This window comes from Excalfactoria chinensis, chromosome 1, assembly GCF_039878825.1.
Source record: "Excalfactoria chinensis isolate bCotChi1 chromosome 1, bCotChi1.hap2, whole genome shotgun sequence".
In the NCBI taxonomy this organism is placed as follows: Eukaryota; Metazoa; Chordata; class Aves; order Galliformes; family Phasianidae; genus Excalfactoria; species Excalfactoria chinensis.
The window spans coordinates 175,764,328-175,784,935 of NC_092825.1; the positions used below are offsets into that span (position 1 = coordinate 175,764,328).

The following is a 20,608-nucleotide window of genomic DNA, read 5'->3' on the forward strand; positions in this document are numbered from 1 at the left end:
TAGAAGTTGAGAGTAAGGACTTTGTGCTGTCACTAGAATTATCCAAGGGTTTATCTCTGGAAGGGTGAAAATTCCAGACATTAGCCTTTAGCAGAAAGAGGAGTCCTCAAGCAGCTCACCTTGAGCTCAACAGCAAAAAATAGCTGAGATAATTGAGCAGTGTAATTACCTATAAAAACTTGGAATAATTTTTGGCATCTAGCATATCATAAAAGCCAGAAGTAAGTGTTACCTCTATTTTGAGGGTGGAAAATTGGGGCAGATATTGCTTTGTGCTGCTGTGAATAGTCTACATGCTGTGTTGCTGAGTGTGTCAGCCACTTCCATATGGCTCATCCTTTTGCTAAAGATGTGTATCTCCTGCTTACTGATATCCACAGTGAGATTTCATGGATAAAAATGTTGCACTAAATAAATACACAAGAATATATCATGAACTCCTAAGAGTTATGCAGAACTCCCCATTTCTGGGAAATGGCCTTGCACATGTGAGAACACTTGTATTTCCTTGTCATCTTCAGAAATGGAAGTCATTGCAGCTGCCATTAGAGGCAGCTTTGTCATCCCAGATTGCCACTCAGATAGCATGTTTGTAATAGCTCGAACAGGCTAGAGATCACTGGAGGAAATACTCATGTTTGCAGTTCAGCTATTTGTGTCACAGGAAAAAACTTTGAATCCCCTTTTGGGATGTCCAGAGGCCAGAGAAGCTGTGTGAGCAGCTGGCAGGCATATGTATGTGGTTGGTTGGAAAAATACTGTACAGGCTGTGATTTCCAGCTAAATCTATCAGGCACCATAATGTATAAGGAACAGGGAAATCACAAAATGCTCAAGGTCTCTGTCACTTTGCAAGTATGCAGTGACCAGCAACAAAGGCAGATGCAAGTGATAGGGATGATCAGGTGACAGATGCAGAGGAGTAGGCACAGAGACAATTGTCGGGTGATTCTCCCAGGGTCAGGCATGAGACTTAGAGTAAGTTTGACTTCCAACCTGTACATCTCTCACAGGAACATGTGGGAAGCATGTTAGCAACTGTCAGTAGGGAAGGATGCCGCTAGCCAGTCAGAGGCCATTTAAGTTGGGGGTATTGCAAATGTCTCCTACTTCTCTCTGTTCTTGTGAATTAGACTCTGTCACTGTTGCTGCTGCTGTGTGTATGTGCTGACGGTGTGTGTTCTTATTGTCTTCCGAACATCATGCCAATTTCTCACTGGGCGCCATCCTACCCATCTTTTGCTGTCATCAAATTCAGATTGGAGGCAAGGAATACTCCTGGGGAGTTTTACTACTATTATCAGTTCTTCCCCTCTTTCAGTGACTCATGAGTTTACTGAGATATTCTAGTGTCTCAGATTTCCACTTCTGTCTTTATGGTTTCTAGCTGCAGCTGTGAAATTCTCACTTGATGATACTACATGTTTTATTTCATATTGAAACAAGCACAGAGCCCCAAAACTAATTTGCAAGATAAGATAGTTCTGCATGATAAATCCAATGAACCTTTCTATTTTTTTTCTTCTTACCCTTTGACAAGTTGATATTCAAAGGAGCAGTCATGTTCACATATGATGAATTTGTATGCAAACTTAATACACATCACATAGTGAGAACATTACTACAGTTTATGTTTTTGCAACTTAAGAAATTTCTGCTACAGTTGCCTTAAAACCAGAACTTCTTGACTGTAGGAAGAATGACTGAAAATAACCTGGATGTGAAAGAACTGAAAATGTGCTTATTTAATTTTTCTTCTAGGCTCCCACAGCATCTGTACTTTTCAAGCAGTATTAAGCTTGAGGCTGTTCAGTGTAGAAGTGCCAAGTGAGATAGAAAAGTTAATCTTTGCCTCTAGTGACAGAAGGCTCTGTAGTTAAAAAAAAAAGTTCAGTCTCATTGGAAGTTCTGTAAGCAAGTGGTACAAAATCACTGAATCATAAAATGGCTTTGATTGGAAAGGGTCTTAAAGAACATCTGATTCCAGTTCCACTACTTTAGGTGGGGTTTCCACCCCCGACATCAAACTGTACAGGAACCCATCCATCCTGGCCTTGAAAGGTTCCAGAGGTAGGGCATCCATAATTCCTGAACAACCTGTTCAGTGCCTCTCAACCCTCTGAGTGAAGAATTTCTGCCTAACATCTAACTTAAGTTTCCCTTCTCATAGTATATAGTATAAAACCACCCTCCCCCCCCCCCTTGTCCTGTCTGTATCAGACCATGTAAAATGTCACGCTCCCTCCTTTTTATAAACTCCTGGATGGTCACAGTGAGGTCTTACCAGTGCTTTCTCTTTTACAGGCTGCACAAGCCTAGCTTCCTCAACCTTTCTTCATAAGAGCTGTGTTCCAGCCCTCTGGTCATCTTCATGGCCTGCTCTGGGCCTTTTCTAACATCTCCATGTATTTTATGTGTTGGGGACCCCAGGCCTGGGTGCAGTGGATACAGTATTCCAGATGGGGCCTCTTGAGGATACAGTAGAGGAGAACAATCCCCTCCCTCTCTCTGCTAGCCACTTTTCTGTTGATGCAGCCCAGGATGTTGTTGGCATTCTGGGCTTCAGGTGTATACTGCTGGCTTGTGTTCAGCTTTTTGTCCACAAGGACCCTCAAGTCCTTCTCTGCAGGGCTGCTCTTGAGGAGTTCTTCCCTTATCCCTAACTCTTACATATCTGGGATTGCCTCATCTTGCTCTTGGCCTTGTTGAACTCATTTGGTACTTGTGGGTTCACTCTTTTAGCCTATTCTGGTGCCTCTGGATGGCATCCCATTCTTCCTCTGTATAAAATGCTGCACTCAGCTTAGTGTCATCAGCAAACTTGTTCAGGATGCACTCAGTCACACTGTGTAGACTTTTGATGAAGATGCTGAAGAGCACGTGTCCCAAGATGGACTGCTGAGGGATACCACTAGTTACTGGACTTCATAAATCTATTGGCTGCGACCATCAAACCATTTATATGCAAAATAGTCCAGTAGTTTTCAAATCCGTCTCTCCAATTTGGAGATAAGGATGTGATGTAGGACCCTATCAAAGGCTTTGCACAAGTCCAGGCAGACAATATCACTTGCCCTTCGTTTTTCTAGTGATGCCATCACTTTATCATAGGTGACTGCCAGATTGGTCAGGCACAATCTGACCACGATGAAGTCATGCTGGTTGCTTACAGGTGGGTCTTCTCTATGATCTTCCCAGTCGCAGGCACAAGGCTCACTGGTCTGTAGATCCCTGAGTCTTTCTTTCTTTCTTAAAAATGGGAGTGATGTTTCCCTTTTTCTAGTCACCAAAGTCTTCACCTGCCAGCCACGACTTCTCAAATGTAGAAGATGAGCCTTGTGACTGCTATCTAAAATCCTCTCCAAATTAAGAGAAGTTGCTTGGTTTGAACTGTTACTTCAGTATCTTTGTTATTTTTCTTTTCCTGTAGGGGAGTGCTCAAGTACCAGACCAACTTAGAGGAACACCCACCTGGTTGCTTTAATCCTAACAAAACGCTCCTAGGGAATATGACAGTGCCAAAGTCTTTTGAAGAGCTGTTTCCTGACTATACTACTGAGCCTTTCCCAGAGGACTTAACATTTCCAGAACCCCTTGTACAAAGTAACTTTATGAGAATTTGTTCCAAGGAACCCAAGTTCCAGTCGCACTTCCCAGAGGTCTGTATGATCCGACATTTCAGGTATTACAAGCCATGCCAAGTCTTTCAGTGAGCCATAACCACTAATTATTGCTTTTCCAGACCAGATGTTTTAATAATGGAAAATATTATTAAAACCTTTACAGGCATTTAGAGATCTTGTGGGGAAAAAACAATCTGTATTAAATCTTGTATTGCATTAAAATGTGGTGCATAGAATAGGGTGGAAAAATATCAAGAGATTGACTATAATGGTTTTTTGTACAACATGATAAAAGGTGTATTGGTCTTGCTACAAATGTGTCTTTAAATTACAGCATAGTAGTTCAGAGCAAACATTTATATAACATTCATATGACCCTTTTCAATGCATTGTGTGGCATTGATTAATTGAAATAATCAGATTCCATTTTTTCTCTTTTTTTTTAACTATGTGGCTGCAAGTTCTAATAGCGTTTCTGGGGTGTGGTTGGTTGTGGTTTGGCTTTGTGTAGTCTCTTGTTTGCAGAGAATACTACTCTATGTGGAATTGGTGAATGGATATGATGATAGTGAGGACAGACAAGCCTTTTGTTTTCCTTTATTTCCTCTTGTGCTTGCCTTTCTTTTATGCTTCGTGCAGAATCTTTGTCATTATCCAGATTTGCTCATTTCTTTTCAGAAGAGATGAGCAGAGCTATAAGAGCAAGTAGCCTGAGGAGGCTTGGAAATACTGCATTCGCAAGTCTAAGGCCTGCCATAACAGACCTCACAGGAGTTTCTCCTTATCATTACTACTGTTTTCTTGTATTCTCCTTTTGCCCAGAGAGGTTGTGGATGTCCCTTCACTGGAGATATCCAGGGTGAGGCTGGATGGGGCTCTGAGCACCTGATCCAGCTGCAGGTGTCCCGGTTCACTGTAGGGGAGTCCCTTCCAACATAAACCATTCTGTAATTCTGCTAGCTGCAGGGTTAACTGTTTTACCACCAGGCATGTATTCATAATAAGAATCAGTCAGTACTACACAGAAGCATTCCAATAAAATCCTTTGAATGTGTATTTTATTAGCTCTTACTAACTAACTGCTGGGCTGGAATTTTGGTACAAATGCGTTCATCTGAGCTGGTCACCCTATGGGCACTTCTAGGGAACGATTTGTGCTATTATATGCATCTTCCGCAAGGACAGTTGAACTGTGCTTTAAATTTCCCATTTCTCTCACTTTTCTACACTCTTTTCTCTAAATTCTATAGCACAAGGATTGCTTGTTCTTTTAAACATTTTGCATGTACTTGAGATAATTAAAAGAAGGTAACTGTCTCATGGTATTGCAAGTCAGATGGTGTTCATCCTTGGAAGTAGTTAACCAGTCTGTAGTGCTCTAGTCTGTCAGATTTTAAAATGGGCTATGTACTTTGTGATTCACTTCTGAAAACAGTTGCAATCCAACTGTATAGCTCCAGAGTAACATGGCCACAAATGAGATCAGTACTATTTTATAACTGATTAGTTTTATGACTGAAATCATTTGTGCTTGTGGATGTTGCAGCCAGTTAGTCTAAGTTCCCATGATGTGCTTGGATTTCTGTGTGTAGAAAGATGTGGAGATGACTTGCCATCAAACACTGTTCTGCAATAAATGAGAAATGAGATCCTGCAGGCACTCATGTTATTTTGAAATTAGAAAATATAAAATGAAATGGCTTTGAATGAAATGAAATTAAATGTCCGCTGTTCTCCCATAGACTTGGTTTTGGATTTCTGGACCTCTGTGCTTGTACTGTGTAGAAAGGCTGTACCGCTACATCCGCAGCACCAAGCCAGTCACAATAACATCAGTGATAAGCCATCCTTCCAACGTCCTTGAAGTAAGGATGATCAAAGATGACTTCCGAGCAAGGCCTGGTCAGGTCAGTTAATGTGCCCCTAAAACAAGTCACTGTTGTCCATGTAGCATCTTCTCTAGAGATGACTTTCCCTTTTTGTGTACTAATCCATCACTGAATGTTTTGGACATATATTTTCTTTCTTTTATTTTTCTTTTTTTGATTTTCAGTATGTTATTCTGCACTGTCCAAGAGTGTCTGGACTGGAAAGCCATCCGTTCACCCTTACAATGGTAAGAAATAAGAGCTTTTCTCTGTGCTTTCCCATTTATTTGTATTTGGTAAACAATGGTCTTTATTGCCTTCAAGGTTGAAAGTCCTTCGGGAGAACTTCTTTTTCATTAATGAGGATACCAATGAATATGAAATGGCATGATTATTATGTATGATAGTACTGAATACATATTCAATTTTCCCCACTGTTGAGAAAATAATAAGGGGAACCTTTTTAAAATTCTTCCATAAGTGGAAAACATAATAAATAAATACAACCCATGTGGTTTTTGATCATTCAATTTCATAAGAGAGGTTTTAGCCATATATTTGTAGACCTTAATGCACAATGAACATGAACTTGACTGAATTTTTGGTGGTTTTTTTTGCTGTTATTGAACGGAGATTCTTGCCTTCTCCAGAGTCAGAAAAGCATCAAGGTTTGGTTTGTTTGTTTGTTCATTTTTTAAAATGGTTTTCATGAATAGTTTTTTTTTTTTTTTTTTTTTTTTTTTTTAAATGTTTCTGAAGTAGTCTTCTGCTTTATTATAGTAAGAGATATATCAGTAGGGGTGTAGGGCTGTAAGGGTGGCATCTTGATGGGGGCCTGTTATAGACTGGCTAATCAGGATAAAGAGAAGGACAAGGCATTCTATGAGCAGCTTGCAGAAGTTGTGTGATCTCCAGCACTCGTTCTCATGGGAGACTTCAACTTCCCTGGTATATGTTGAAAGTATAATATAGCACAGAGGAAGCAGTCCAGGAGGTTTCTAGAGTGTGTGGAAGATTGCTTCGTTATGCAGCTGGTACAAGAGCCTACCGGGGTGGTGCCCTGATAGACCTGCTCTTCACTAACAGTGAAGGAATGGTGAGTGATGTGAAGGTTGAGGACTGTCTTGGGCAGAGTGACCACGAAATTCTATAATTCTCTGTTCTTGGAGATGTCAGAAGGGTGACAAACAAAAATGCTATCATCTTGAGCTTCCAGAGGACAGTCTTTGATCTGTTCAGGACGCTTGTTGCAGGGGTCCCTTGGGAGTCGCTCCTTAAGGTTAAAGGGGTCCAAAAAGCCTGGATGCTCCTCAAGATGGAAATCTTAAAGGCACAATAACAGGCTGTTCCTGAGTGCTGTTAAGGTGGGCCATAGGGGAAGAAGACTGGTGTGGATGAACCGGGAACTGTTGTTGAGACTCCAGAAGAAAAAGAGTCTTTGTCCTCTGGAAGCAGGGACAGGCTGCTTGGGGAGATTACAGGCAAGTTGCTAAGTTATGCAGGGAGGAAGTTAGAAAGGCAAACGCTCAACTTGAACTCTGCAGTAAAGAGAACAAGAAATCCTTTTACAAATATATCAGTAGTAAGAAAAGAACCAAGGAAAATGTCCATCCTTTAGTTGATGCAGAGGGGAATGTGACAACTGAGGATAAGGAGAAGGCTGAGGTCCTCAACACCTTCTTTACATCTGCCTTTAATAGGCAGATCAGTTATTCTCAGGGCACTTTATGCCCTGATCTGAGTGTCTGGAACACTATGCAGAATCCACTCCCAGTGATTCAGGTGGAGACAGTGAGAGAGCTCCTCCTCCATCCAGACTGCTGCAAGTCCATGGGACTGAATGGGCTGCACCCTTGGATGCTGAGGGAGCTGACAGGGGTGATTGCTGAGCCGCTTTCCACCATCTCCTGGTTATCTGGAGAGGTCCCAGAGGACTGGAGGCTTGCCGATGTGACTCCCGTCTACAAGAAGGGCCATAAGGAGGATACAGGGAACTACAGGCCTGTCAGCCTGACCTCGGTACCAGGGAAAGTTATGGAACAAATCAACTTGAGTGAGATCACACGACACGTGTGTGGCATCCAGGGGGTCAGGCCCAGCCATAATGGATTCATGAAAGGCAGGTCGTGTGTGATCAACCTCATTTCCTTCTACAACCAGGTGACCAGACTGGTAGGTGAGGGAAAGGCTGTTGATGTAGTCTACCTAGACTTGAGCAAAGCCTTTGACACAGTCTCTCATAGTATTCTCCTGAGGAAACTGGCTGCCTGTTGCCTGGACAGGTATACCCTTCTTTGGGTAAGGAACTGGCTAGAGGGCCGTGGCCAGCGGGTAGTGGTTAATGGAGTTAAGTCTGGCCGGCGACCCATTACAAGTGGTGTTCCCCAGGGGTCAGTACTGGGGCCGATCTTGTTTGATATCTTAATTGATGACCTAGATGAGGGTATTGAGTGTACCCTCAGTAAGTTTACAGATGACACCAAGTTGAGAGGTAGTGTCTATCTGCCTGAGGGTAGGGAGGCCCTTCAGAGTGATCTGGATAGGCTGAATCACTGGGCTGAGGTTAATGGGATGAGGTTCAACCAGGCCAAGTGCTGGATCCTGCACTTTGGCTGCAGTAACCCCATGCAGCACTACAGGCTTGGGGCTGAGTGGCTGGATGACTGTGAAGAGGAAAGGGACCTGGGGGTGTTGGTTGATGCTCGGCTGAACATGAGCCGATGGTGTGCCCAGGTGGCCAAGAAGGCCAACAGCATCCTGGCCTGCATTAATAATAATCCTGGCCTGAAATAATGTGGCCAGCAGGAGCAGAGAGGTTATCACCCCCTGTACTCAGCTCTGGTGAGGCTGCATCTCAAGTACTGTCTTCAGTTTTGGGCTCCTCCTTACAAGAAAGACATTGAGGCCCTGGAATGTGTCCAGAGAAGGGCAATGAAACCGGTGAGGGGTCTGGAGCACAAGTCTTATGAGGAGCAGCTCAGGGAGCTGGGATTGTTTAGCCTGTAGAAGAGAAGGCTCAGGGGAGACCTCATTGCACTCTACAGCTTCCTGAAGGGAGACTGTTTTGATGAGGGGCTTGGCCTCTTCTGCCAGGCAACAAACAGGACCCGAGGAAATGGCCACAGGTTGTGTCAGAGTAGGTTTAGACTGGACATAAGAAGGAACTTTTCCTCTCAGAGTGTGGTCAGGCACTGGAATGGCTGCCCAGGGAGGTGGTGGAGTTGTCATCCCTGGCGGTGTTCAAGAGGTGTCTGGATGAGAAGCTATGAGATCTGGTTTAGTGGTTAATTGTAGCAATGGTAATGGGAGGATGGTTGGACTGGATGATCTTGTAGGTACTTTCCAACCTTGTAATTCTATGATTCTTTAAGCGAAGTCGTAGAACATTGGGATTATTTCTTACTCAGCTTAATTCATCTGGAATGGGGATTGGGCCTGAAGGAGATGGACTGGAATAAGATAAAATGGTACATTAATATACCCAAAGTTCTTGAGGAGCGAGCAGTACAGAGTCCTTGGAGATGCTACAGCAAAGTCTAAGTTGGAATCGTTGTGGTTTCCCTTTTAGTGGCAATATACACCTAGGTCCTGTCCACTTCCAGTTCTTTGGTTTTGTGGCTGTTTTATTTTGATTGTTCTGGGTGCCAGGCAGGCAAGCTAGTACTTTCACAGTTCAATCCACAGTGCCTTCCACTAAAATAAACTTTTTGCTGTAAACCTGGTAGTGAATCTTCTAGAGAAAGATGCCTCTGTATAGCTTGATGAAGCAATACTAGCGTTTGCAAAGCCTGTATTTGCAAAGTGCTTTTGGCTAGCTGCGTTAACAGTAGAAAGCAAAGCTGTGTGTTATTTATCTGTTATTAACTCCAGTAAGCCATTTTAAGGCACTCTGTAGAGAACCTAAACATAACTAGATATGCAGTGCTAAAAATGATATACACTGCAGTACTGATGGAATGGTAGCTAGACTGTTGTGAGGAATTACTTAGTTCGTATTTATTTATATTTATGATTGGTTTAGCAATCAGAAGATAAATTCAAAGCACTCAGCATAGACCTCAGATTGCTCTTTAATCTCATTTGACAGTAGCACAGCTATATTTATTAAATAAGCTTAATTAAGTTACACCTGTTCTACACCAGTGGACATCCCTCATTTAAATGTTATTCTCAATATATCTTGTTCTTGTTTTCAGTCTGTCCATCTCAGTGAAATTTAAAATCCTAGTAGTATTTTCCTCATTAGGAATAGGTACACAGTTTGGAAAATACAGAGCTCTCAAAGATATACTCCCCTTGTATTGGAATAATGTCATCAAAGAATGTTAGACCCCATTCAGCAGTCTTTTCTCTGGCAAAACTTCTTGTTTTTCAGAGGTTTTCTTTTTCAGAAAGAATGACTGCTGACATGGAGCAGTGTGGTTAGATCATGGGTTAAATAGGGTGTTGTATTAAAGTTGGATTCTTTGCGTGAGTTGAGGATTTCATCTGTTGTTTAAAATGGCATACTATAATGATGTACATTATTAACAAAAATGGTTTTTGAATGAAAACTAATAAATTTAGTAGCTATGGAAAGTATATCTCTTGTTCTGAGTCTCATATTCAGTTACTGTACCTTTTATTTCAGTTAAATACACAATTCTACTTGATAAATTGCAGTTGGTGTAATTTTTACATGTATATTAAATGTGTAACAGTAGAATTGGCAATTTCCACTCCATTTCCACAATGTATTACATGCACACGCATAAATATATATATATAACACATATATATAATACCAGACCTGGCAATTTCTATTCATTCTGAATGCTTTATACTTTAAAATACACTGATGCCCTTCAGCATAACTGCTGGAAGATCGTGTATGGATTTTAATTAGTTTAAGATATGAAATTTTAAGATAGGAATTTACTACTGGGTTTCTGACTCTCATTTTTCTTTTGCTACAAATGTATTTCAGTTGAATCTCGGCTATACTAGAGAAAAAAGGGCTGTTTGATAGCATCATGAGGATTTTAAATGTCTGGGTTTGTGCGTGAGTCTTCTTGCCCAGCGTAAGCAGGGGACAGTCATTTCCTTGTATTTTCAGGTCACAGAACATGTCTTGGGCTGCAGCACTGCTTAGAAAGTGCTTTTTGATTTAATGTGATTCCAGACATGGGACTGTGCTTGTAGAGTGTGTATGCAATGCCTAAATTTAGTTTTTTTTTTTTTCTGCTTTTATCTGACCTACTTGTTTTTACTAAGCAAGCTGAAAAACTACTACTGCTCCTTTTTTTCACTGATGGTAATCCCAGGATTACTCTTCTTGGTTAGTACAGGAACATGGAGCTAAGAGCCGTAACGGGAGCTTTTGGGTGCTGAATTGCAATGCAGTATTGCCTGCAGCAGATCTGGGGGAAGACTGCAGCTTTCTCCCTTGCACCATTGTCCTATTTGGGTGCTTAAAAGAGAAATGAGCAGTTCAGTCTTAACCACTTCAGCAAAGACTAAGTAGAAACGGAAATGAAGGGGTGATTCGGCCTGAAGGAGTCATGCTGATGTTTTACTAGTCCCTTTTAGAGGTTATGTAATATTTGCAGTTTAGCTCACTCTCTTACATAACTCTGGGAGACTGCACAAAAGGGCCTGAACCCACTCCTATTGCGTTCTTGTAAAGCTCCCATGTATTTCAGTCAGTGCCAGAGGGAGCTGTGAATTTTAACTGGGTGAACATAAAGATGTGGGCATTGTTCAGAAATGTGTGCAGTGGTGTTTGTTTTCTTTTCCCCTTTGTCAACTGAAAACATTTCTTCCCCATGCTGATGGAAGGAATGAGCAGAAGTAATTGGTTCAGAATGCACACAGGAATTCGGAGGAGCAAAAGTCATGTTGCTCTGAACTCAGAGCTGCCAGTCTAACTTTGTTTCTACCAGGTGACTTGGTTCTGCTGTCACAGACTTCATGTGACAGAAACATAAAGTGGCTGGAAAAGACCTTTGGGTCCATCTGTTCCAACCCCTGCTCCAGCAGGGACACCAAGCATAGGGTGCCTAGGGCCATGTCCTGGTAGCTTATGGAGATCTCCAAGGAGGAGAGTCCACAGCCTCTGGGGGCAACGTGTACCAGTGTTCTGTCACCTGCACAGCACAGAAGTGCTTCCTGGTGTTCAGAGGGAATCTCCTGTGTTCCAGCCTGCTCCCACTGCCTCTTGTCCAGGCACTGGAAACCACCAAGAGCCTGGTTCCATCCAATTTTCATCCTGTCTTCAGGTATTTATGGACTTGGATGAGATCCCCCTAAGCCTCCTCTTCCCCAGGCTGAGCAGTCCCAGCTCTGTCGTCCCCTCCTCAAAAAAAGGTGTGGTGTTTTGGTGATCCTTTATTGGACTAGCCGTGATGACTATGTTGAGAAATAATGTTTCGTAGCTGAAAATTTGCTCTGTGAAACAGTGTAATTGAGCTCTTCAGATCTGTTGTAGTTTGCATGGAAATAAAACGGAGGCATTACTTTTGGAGCAGCCTTCATAGAATGAGTTTCAGGAAATTCTCCCTTTTCTTCTGAACATGTAGTGTTCAATTTCTCTAACTTTGTTGTGGTTTCTCTTAATTATAGCCTGTATGAAGAAGAAAACTAAGGCTTGCAACTTATTTTGTAGCATTAGTTTTCTTTCCACTCCCATCTTAGACCTTCCACTTTGAATTGAGGTCTCTGTCCTTCCAGGAACTTAACCACACTCTTGATTATTTGCAGTAGCAAAAGAAAATGTGATACCAGCCATTTATAACTGCATTCATACTTTTCTTTTTTGCTAATAAGTAACTTAAGAAGTAGATTCCTATTTGGAATATATATTAGTGCCTCTAGAAAATAAGGTGACGCTCTTGTATGTTTTTCAAATTGCTTCTTGCATTGGCACCGAAAGTTGGTAGTAAGTCCCATAGAAATAGCTTTGTGTTCTGTAGATGTTAAGTCAGAAGATGAGCTGGATACTTTCGTGTGGTCTCTGCTGCAAAGTCAGCGCAAGCCACAAACACTTACAAGCCTCAGTTTTGACAGCTTAGCTACTGAGTCTGATATCTACACCCAGCACCCTCACATAACAAGAATCTTGTTTTATCAGCATTGAATTCTTCTGACAAAAGAAGGTAGAAAACAATTACATCAGTTCAGATTGAACTCAGATTGTGACAGACCATGAGGTAAGGACATAACCAGGAACTGAATTCTTCTAGATTTTTGGATGGCTGATATCTGAGATTGGGTGAAATCTTCTGCTCTGCAAAAAGCATCTACGAATGCAGGTTCAGAGAATCTGCTGTTCTGAACTGGTGACAAGTTTGATTGCCATAAGCTACTCTCAAGGTCCTGTTTGCTCTTGGAACTGAAAAATACATTGCATAACAGGTGGGAGATACATTTCTGCTATTGCAGTGTGAATTTGGAGCTCATTACCACTGCTGGCTGAATAGCTTAAGGTTAAAGTCCTTATGGTACATGAGGAGAACAGTGCAAACTGATCAAAACTGTTCTTTCAGAGGATACCATCTCTAAACCACAAGGAGGAAAGAAAACTTAGACCCAGTAACACTTTGAGTAGCAAACTCAAAGTAGATTCAAAGCATCTTTACTTGTGGCTTTTTATGGTGGCTCCTATGAAAGAAAGCCTAATAAGTACTGACCTAATTGAGTGACTCCATTCACTGTGTCCTCCACCGAGCTACTGATGAAAAGAATTTTATTAAGCTTTGTTTTATGGGAGCAACATAAATATACTGTTTGGAATAATGTGTTTATTTTTTCAGCTAAAATGTTGGGCGTCAAAAGACTGCCTCTTTCATTTATAACAGTTGCTTGTGTCTTAAATGATTTTTTTCAGGTGTTTTGACATTTCTCCATAACAAGATATCTGAAGTATTACTTCAGCACTCAGGAAATGAGAAGTCAGAGTATTATTCATTGTGTGTAGATACTATGTTTCCTATAGAATGATAAAATATCATGGAGTCCAACTCTGGGCTCCACCCTGAATCCAAACCCAATGTCTGAGAGCAATATCCCAATGCTTTCTGAGCACCAGCAGCTCAGGATCGAGCCCACAGCCCTAGGCAGGCTGTTCCCTGCCCACTGCCCTCTGGTGCAGCCCCTTTCCCTCACCCCCAGCTGCCCTCCCCTGACATCTTCATGCCGTTCCCTCTGGCCCTGTCGCTGTCACACTCAGCGCTGCCCCTCCACTCCCAGTGAGGAGCTGCAGCCACCATCAGTCTTCCCCTCAGCTCCTCTGCTCCACACCATTCACCATCTTTCTAGCCCTACTTTGGACACTCTAATAGTTTTGTGTCTTTGTATTGTGGTGCCCAGACCTGCACCCAGTGCTGGAGGTGAGGCCGCACAGTGCAGAGCAGAGGGGACAATCCCTTCACTCTTCCAGTGGCAGAGCTGGGCCCAATGCACCGCAGGGCATGGTGTCATTTTGGTTCCAGGCCACAGCACTGTCAACTTGCTGTCATCCAGAATGCCTAGAACCCTATCCTTGGGGCTGCTCTTCAGCCTCTTGTCCCCAGTCTGCATGTACATCCAGGGTTACCCCATGCCAGGTGCGGATTACAGCACAAAATCCAAATATATTTTATTGAGGAAGAAAACCTAGTTTGATTTGTATTCAAATTAAAATTGTAAAGTAATACAATTAGTGAAACCTAGACAGAGAAACTAAACCCATTAATCCTAAACCCATTAATCATCTCACAGTAAACAGAATTAGCTGAAGAAGGTGTACATGTTCAGGACAAATTATCTTAAGCTACCTACGTATCTTCAGGTTATTGCTTATTTGCATGTTTTCTACCTTTTAAGTTTTTTGTTTGTTTGTTTGTTTGTTTGTTTTTTCCCTCTGTAGATTGACTTTTCCTTTTTCCCTTCCAGTCTGTTTTAATCCAGATACTAAGTGCATTTAGGCCTGATGGGATTACAAGGTGATAGCTGTGATCTGTGCATTTAGTTTGGAGCCTGATGCCTTGTCAGAAAGGTCTCAGCAAATAATACATGAGTATAAATGACAGTGCCACAGTGAATAACATATTTGCTATTATAAGAGAAAACCAGGGTTTTGAAGAGCCAAGTTTATCTCTGTCCCTGGATAATGAGAGTTCACCACTGACGGTCTATGGAGCTGATGTAGAAATACATACTCTGTAACAAAAACTCGAGAAATAAACACTACTACAGGAATGGCCCACAGGCATGAGTCTTAAATACTTCATCCAAAAAATGGAGAAGTTTGCCAGAGTAAAAAGGATGTAGGGACATAAAGAGCTAAGTTCGTACTGACAGATAAATACAATAAAAACATTCTAGCGTGATGACATTCTAGTAAGCTTCGTTAAATACCTCATGCAAATGGTTATGAAACTTGGCTTTATAAGATGATTCACGGAACATTTAGGGAAATGCAGATATTATGAAGTATCTTGCTGGCAAACTGAAGAAATCCCTGGAGCATGTCTGCTCTTCATAGAAGTAGAGTCTAGCAGCTGTTCGACAAAGAATTTAAGTAAAACAAAAATAGCATAGTTTAATCTTTCAGATGCCTTTAGAGCACTTCCTCAGACATGTTTATCTGGTTTGGTGTCGCATTGGGCTTTATAGTTCTGGGGTCTGCATAAAAACCATAAGTAAAGCTCTGTTTTCATTTAAACTTACAAATCTGTTTCTTTTGGATAAAGGGATCACAGAAGTTGTTACATTCAAGTTTGCTAAATCCTATGTTCTCCTTCTGTAGATATTTTAAACAGAAGGTGTCATATTCAGACACTTTTTTTCTGATATTATAAAAGCAAATTTATAGTATATGATAAATTTTCACTGACTGTAGCAGAGGAGGGTTTTTTCTCCCATCAGAAGCAGTGTTTCTAGGTTAGGTTAGAGAAAAACCAAGGAAGTGAAAGAGAAAATTTAAGATTCTAAGCATTAGTGCAGTTAATACATGAAGAAAGTATTAAAGAAAAGAAAGCACTTTCTCTCTCTGCTTTAAAATTAAGAGCCTGCCCACAATAAGTGCTTAGGGATGATGGAGACGGAGCCTGATGTGCCATCCTGTTCCCTTGGCCATGCATTTGTCAACTCAAGGCAGTGCTGCTCAACCATGAGTTTATATTCCTACAGAGGACTCAAAGAGCAATCCTGGACTGAAATACAGTTCTGCTTGCCTTCTGCTCCGTCAGGGACAAATGTTTGCAACCTGAGCATCCCAGAAAGTTGTGGTTTGTTTTTCCCATTAGCTAGCAACTTGAAATGCATAATATGGGCTGAATGTAAAGAGTTGGTATGTTTTGAGAAATGTAATGTATCTGCTGGGACTGAAAGGGTAGTCTGCAGGTTTTTTGTCTTGGTTAAGTTACGGAGGCAAAAACAAAAATTTCCCTGGTGCAAGAGTGACATGAAGGACTGAATGCTCATAGGTTGAGACTTGGAAAAAGAAGGAAAAAAAAAAAGTTGTTTTGAATACTGAGAGTCATTTCACAACAGAAGACTGCAGGGAATGAAGTAGCAAATACTCGGTTGTAGGCCCACAGGATTTAGTGGGTGTGGGTTTGTGGTTTGTTACAGACAGCGTTAGACCTCAGATGACCAGAATGATCTTCCTTGCTGCTGCAGCTGGCCAGTGATGCATCCCAAACATCCCACAATATTTTGGTGTGTTTTTTTCCACCAGCTAGACTGCAGGTGTTTGGAGTTGGACAGCGATTAGTGTAGAGGAATGGAAAGTGAAAGGGAAAAGTGCTTGGGATATGTTTCTGCAGCTGGGCTGCTTGCAAAGAGTCAGATCCACAATGGGAGGGCTCTGGCTGAAGCAGAGAGTATTGAAGACATGGTGGTCCTGCCTTGATCATCCAGACACCCCTGATGCTTAAATTATATTCCATGGTTAGAATTTTCCCACAGTCAGAGACGTGCTGCTGTCTGCCAGTAAAATTAGGATAGCTATGTGGCTCTCTAACAGGGAAAGCTCTTAGACAAAATCTGATTTGTAATATAACTTCAAGCAGACGAATTAACTAATTAATTAATTAATTTTCCTCGCTTCTGCAGCAGAGGTGTGTTTAGAGGACAGACTCCACAGATCAACCTTTTTTCCCTTTGAAATTGGCTTCATATGGGACGCGTTAGTTAAAAGTGGGGGTAGCCCAGTGTTACAGCATTCACCTCCTATGAGTCAGTCTGAAGTCTAGCTACTACTTCTTGGCTACCTTTATATAGCCTGCCTGTGTTTGTCATCACTCCTCTTCATTTTGTAATGTCAGAATGAATCATGTTAGGAATGTTTATACCAGTTTTATATGAAACCAGACAAACTACAGCTTACAGTCTTACTGAGATTATGAGCTTCACATGTTCTTGTCAGTTGACAGTTTAAAAACTGTTTTTTTCCCCTTCCCCAGTGTGGGAAGGAGAATAGGTTGGTTGTGTGTAGTTCTTTCTGTTTTTCCTCCAGTCCTGCCTCTTTTCCAACTATGCTGTCTTTTGTATGTTTTCCATCATCTATGCAAGGATTTCTCTTGAGTCTGGAGCAAGGATAGGCTGATGGAGCAGGGGCTGGCAGCACAGCTGGTTCCCCCTGGCAGGCTGTCATAGACATGAAAGCAGACCAGGGACTTATCAGCGTTTGCAGGCCCTGTCGGATTATCTGCAAACTCCACCTTAGAATCACATAACAACTTTTTCAAAAAGCGAAAACCTCCTTTGAAGCAGTTTACCTTTATTTGAACAAATACTGCAAACATTTTATAGCTCTTGAAAATGGACAAGGTGAGGTTTTTCTTTGCTCTTCCAGCTGTGGCGTAGATCTTAGTAACTTTGGGAATAATTCAGGCCACCTGCTACAGCACCAAAGACAGAAGTTGGTGTTTGCTGTGTTGCATCAGTTTGAGAACAGTGTCTCCAGCACTGTTAAGCCTGTAGGTAAGTGCAACTGTACAGGAGCTTCTCGTGTGCTTTATTCACATAGTCACACAGGGGTGCATAACGTGGACCTCCTTTCCCTTTCCGTTTTTTCTTTTAATGGATAATCTGCAGTGTAGTTCTAATATATCTGTCACACCTTCCATGACAGCTCTGTTGCTAAAAATAAATAACATATCCTTAGAGTTCCTATGGACAAAGGTAGAGATGTACAGAAGAACTAGAAACTTTCAGGAATTAAGTTTGTATTTTCTTGGTAGTCTGCTCTTGACTTAATGCCTCTACCGACAATTGAAGGTCTGAAAGAATGTTTTAAAATATTTCAGTGGTATTTAGAATCATTATTGTTTCAATTAGATGTTACCTGATTCTTGTTCTGGGTAGAATTCCTGACTGGTAATAGTTGAGAGGTGATAGGTGAATAGGTGATATCTGGGTGTTGGAAGCTGGAAACACAGATGCGCTGACAAGATAGTTTTCAATTCCTATATGTTGTACTCTCATATGCCTAGATTTTCCATTGCTCATCAATGCCAGGAGAGTTTTATACTGATATAAAGTGGGTGTAAATCATTACCACTGTGAACTCACAGTAATCAGTTCCCTCAGTTTGTATTTATATAAAAAGCAAGGCATAGAGGAAAGTAAAGAATTGCATTCAGTCTACAAAACTTATAAAATATATTTTGACTGTATATTAATCTAGTTACTGAGGTAAACATTAATTACTTACATTATTAAGTCACAGATGTATTTTTAATTAATATTTTATTTCAGCATAGACATAAATACCAGAGCTATAACCAATGGTAAGTGTAATTCAGTTGCTGCTCCAGAGGGTGTTCCTAATTCCTGATGTGATAATTTGTGTTTCCATTATGATCAGCATTTTTAAAAAAAGGAAGAAAAAATATTTAAATGTGTTTTCTATATCTATATTCCAAGAGTTCTATGCCCAAAATACTATCTTCATTGCTCAGAATGTGAAAATACATGCAAAAAAATAGAAAGAAGATATGTGTTGTAAACTTTCCCACTTGTGATTAGCAACTCTGTGAAAACCTACCCATTTTCCATGCTAAGAACATTGTATTCTCCAGGGGTGTAAATATGCACAGCTCTATTGCATTTAGCAGAATTCCTTTGGACTTCAGTTTCCTTGGAGGATGGCCAAATGCAAGCAGGCAACCTGATTAGCAAAGACGTTCCTACCTGTGAGAGTTTTCACTTTCTGAAGATACAGATAGCTTGGGGTTAGAATGAGATTAACGTAGCTTCATGTAATTACACCTATCTGCCACAGTTAATTTGTGTACTGTGGCATTTTAATCAAATGAGTGTATCAAATGAGGTTCGTTACAGCTCTTCAAAGTGAAGAAAGAATCACTGCAGAACTTGTGACATTCCATTTAATAATGTCCAGTGTCCATTCTTATTGCAAGTTATTGATTTTCCTGTTTGGAAAACATTTTTTAAGGAAAAGAAATTATGAGAATGATGTGTTTCGGTTTTTACTTATTATGTCAGGATTGTCTAACCTTAACAATTTCCTCTCTCTCATTGTGTTGAGAAATAAGATTTCTCAAGGGACTGAATGCAACTTTTGCTTCGGTACAATGAACAGTCACTGGCTTCTGTCTTAGGCTTTCCAGATTAGGAGGAGAAGGGGAAGGCCAAACATGAATGCACTGCTTAAGCCACCTTGATATGCTTTTGTTTGACCAATACCCACATTGATGTTTTCTTGATTTCCAGTTCAAGAGGGCACTTCAGCTTGTGCTGGACTTTTACTGTACAGAACAAACAGGTGTCAGTTTATGTGTATGCATGAGCTGACTGTAACAAGAGTCTTGAAGCAGTGTTAGCTGTGAGGTGTTTTAAAGATGAAATACTACATATTGCAAATGAAGCTGTGTCAGGGGAGGATAGGGTTGGGTTCTTGAAAAAGCCAGGTTTCATGACCAGAAGGGCTGAGCATGGAACAGTTTGCCCAGGGATGGCAGTGGGCACAGCCCCAAGCTGCTGGAGCTCAAGGAGCATTTAGGCAAGGTTTTCAGACACAGTGTTTGGATTTGGGCTGATCCTGCATGTAGAGTGGAACTGGTCTTGATGATCCTTGTGGGTACCTTACATCTCAGGATACTCTGTGATTCTATGAAATAGAATGGAATAGGTGATCAGAGATTGAGGTATGTAAAATAGGCAATAGTATATCTCACATGTCTTTTGACACTGATCCTCACTGAGAAATCAGTGAAGTATAGACTAGGTGAATGGCCGTGGAGGTAAATTGAAAGCTCTGGAAAGGATTGTGAGCAGCTGTCAAGTTGGAGGCCAGTCAGCACTGGTCTGCCTCAGGGGTCAGTAGCCAACCTTGCAAAACTGGGAAGACTGGTTAGTACACTAAATGACTGCCTTGCCACTGGGGGGAATTGGCAGGCTGGAAAAAAATGCTGACAGGAACCTTATGAATATCAGGAAAATACTTGAAGTCCTCCCCTTGGTGAGGATTAATCCCAGTTATGAGTACCTGACCTACTGACAAGGAACTGAGGAGAGGAGGATCCGAAAGTCTTAGTTGACACCAGGTTAAAAATGAACCAGCAATGTCTTCTTGCTATTAAGAAGGTCAGCAGCCTCCTGGACTGTGTTAGGTGGATAAGCAACATTATCCTGTACCTCAGCATCAGTGAGTACATCTTGAGCTCCATTTCAAGTTCTGAGCTCCCCAGAATAAGAGAGACATAGACATGCTGTAGCACAAACACAAACATGCTTAAGGGGCCAGAGCATCTCTTCTGTAATGAGAGGCTGAAAGAGTTGGGTCTCTTCAGCCATGAGAAGAAGAGGCTTGGGAGGGAATCTCATCTATGGCATAAATGCCTGGTAGGAGGAAATTAAGATCAAAGCTGACTCTTCTCAATTACGTACAGTGACAGGACAGTGGTCACAAACTGAAGTACTTCAGGTTCCATCTGAACAAAAGAAAAAAAAACACATTGCTGTGAGGGAGTAGGAACACTGGCATGGGTTGGCCCAGGGAAACTGTGGAGTTTCCTTCTTGAAGATAAGCAAAACAAGACAGGGCATTGCTCTCGCTGACTGCACGAGCAGAGGCAATGAGCTAAGCCAGGCTTCGGAAGTGCTTTCCACTCTCTGCTATTCTGTGAT

The 20,608-nt window shown here is 41.5% G+C and overlaps 1 protein-coding gene across 1 annotated transcript in view; it reads left to right on the top strand.

The window, feature by feature from the left end:
* NOX4 (NADPH oxidase 4) overlaps nt 1-20,608 on the top strand; it is a 99,382-nt gene that overhangs the window by 23,746 nt on the left and 55,028 nt on the right. Inside the window, exons 9-11 of the mRNA XM_072326836.1 lie at nt 3,431-3,659; nt 5,366-5,530; nt 5,677-5,739. Coding sequence (XP_072182937.1) covers nt 3,431-3,659; nt 5,366-5,530; nt 5,677-5,739 — 457 coding nt within the window. The remainder of the gene's footprint in view (nt 1-3,430; nt 3,660-5,365; nt 5,531-5,676; nt 5,740-20,608) is intronic.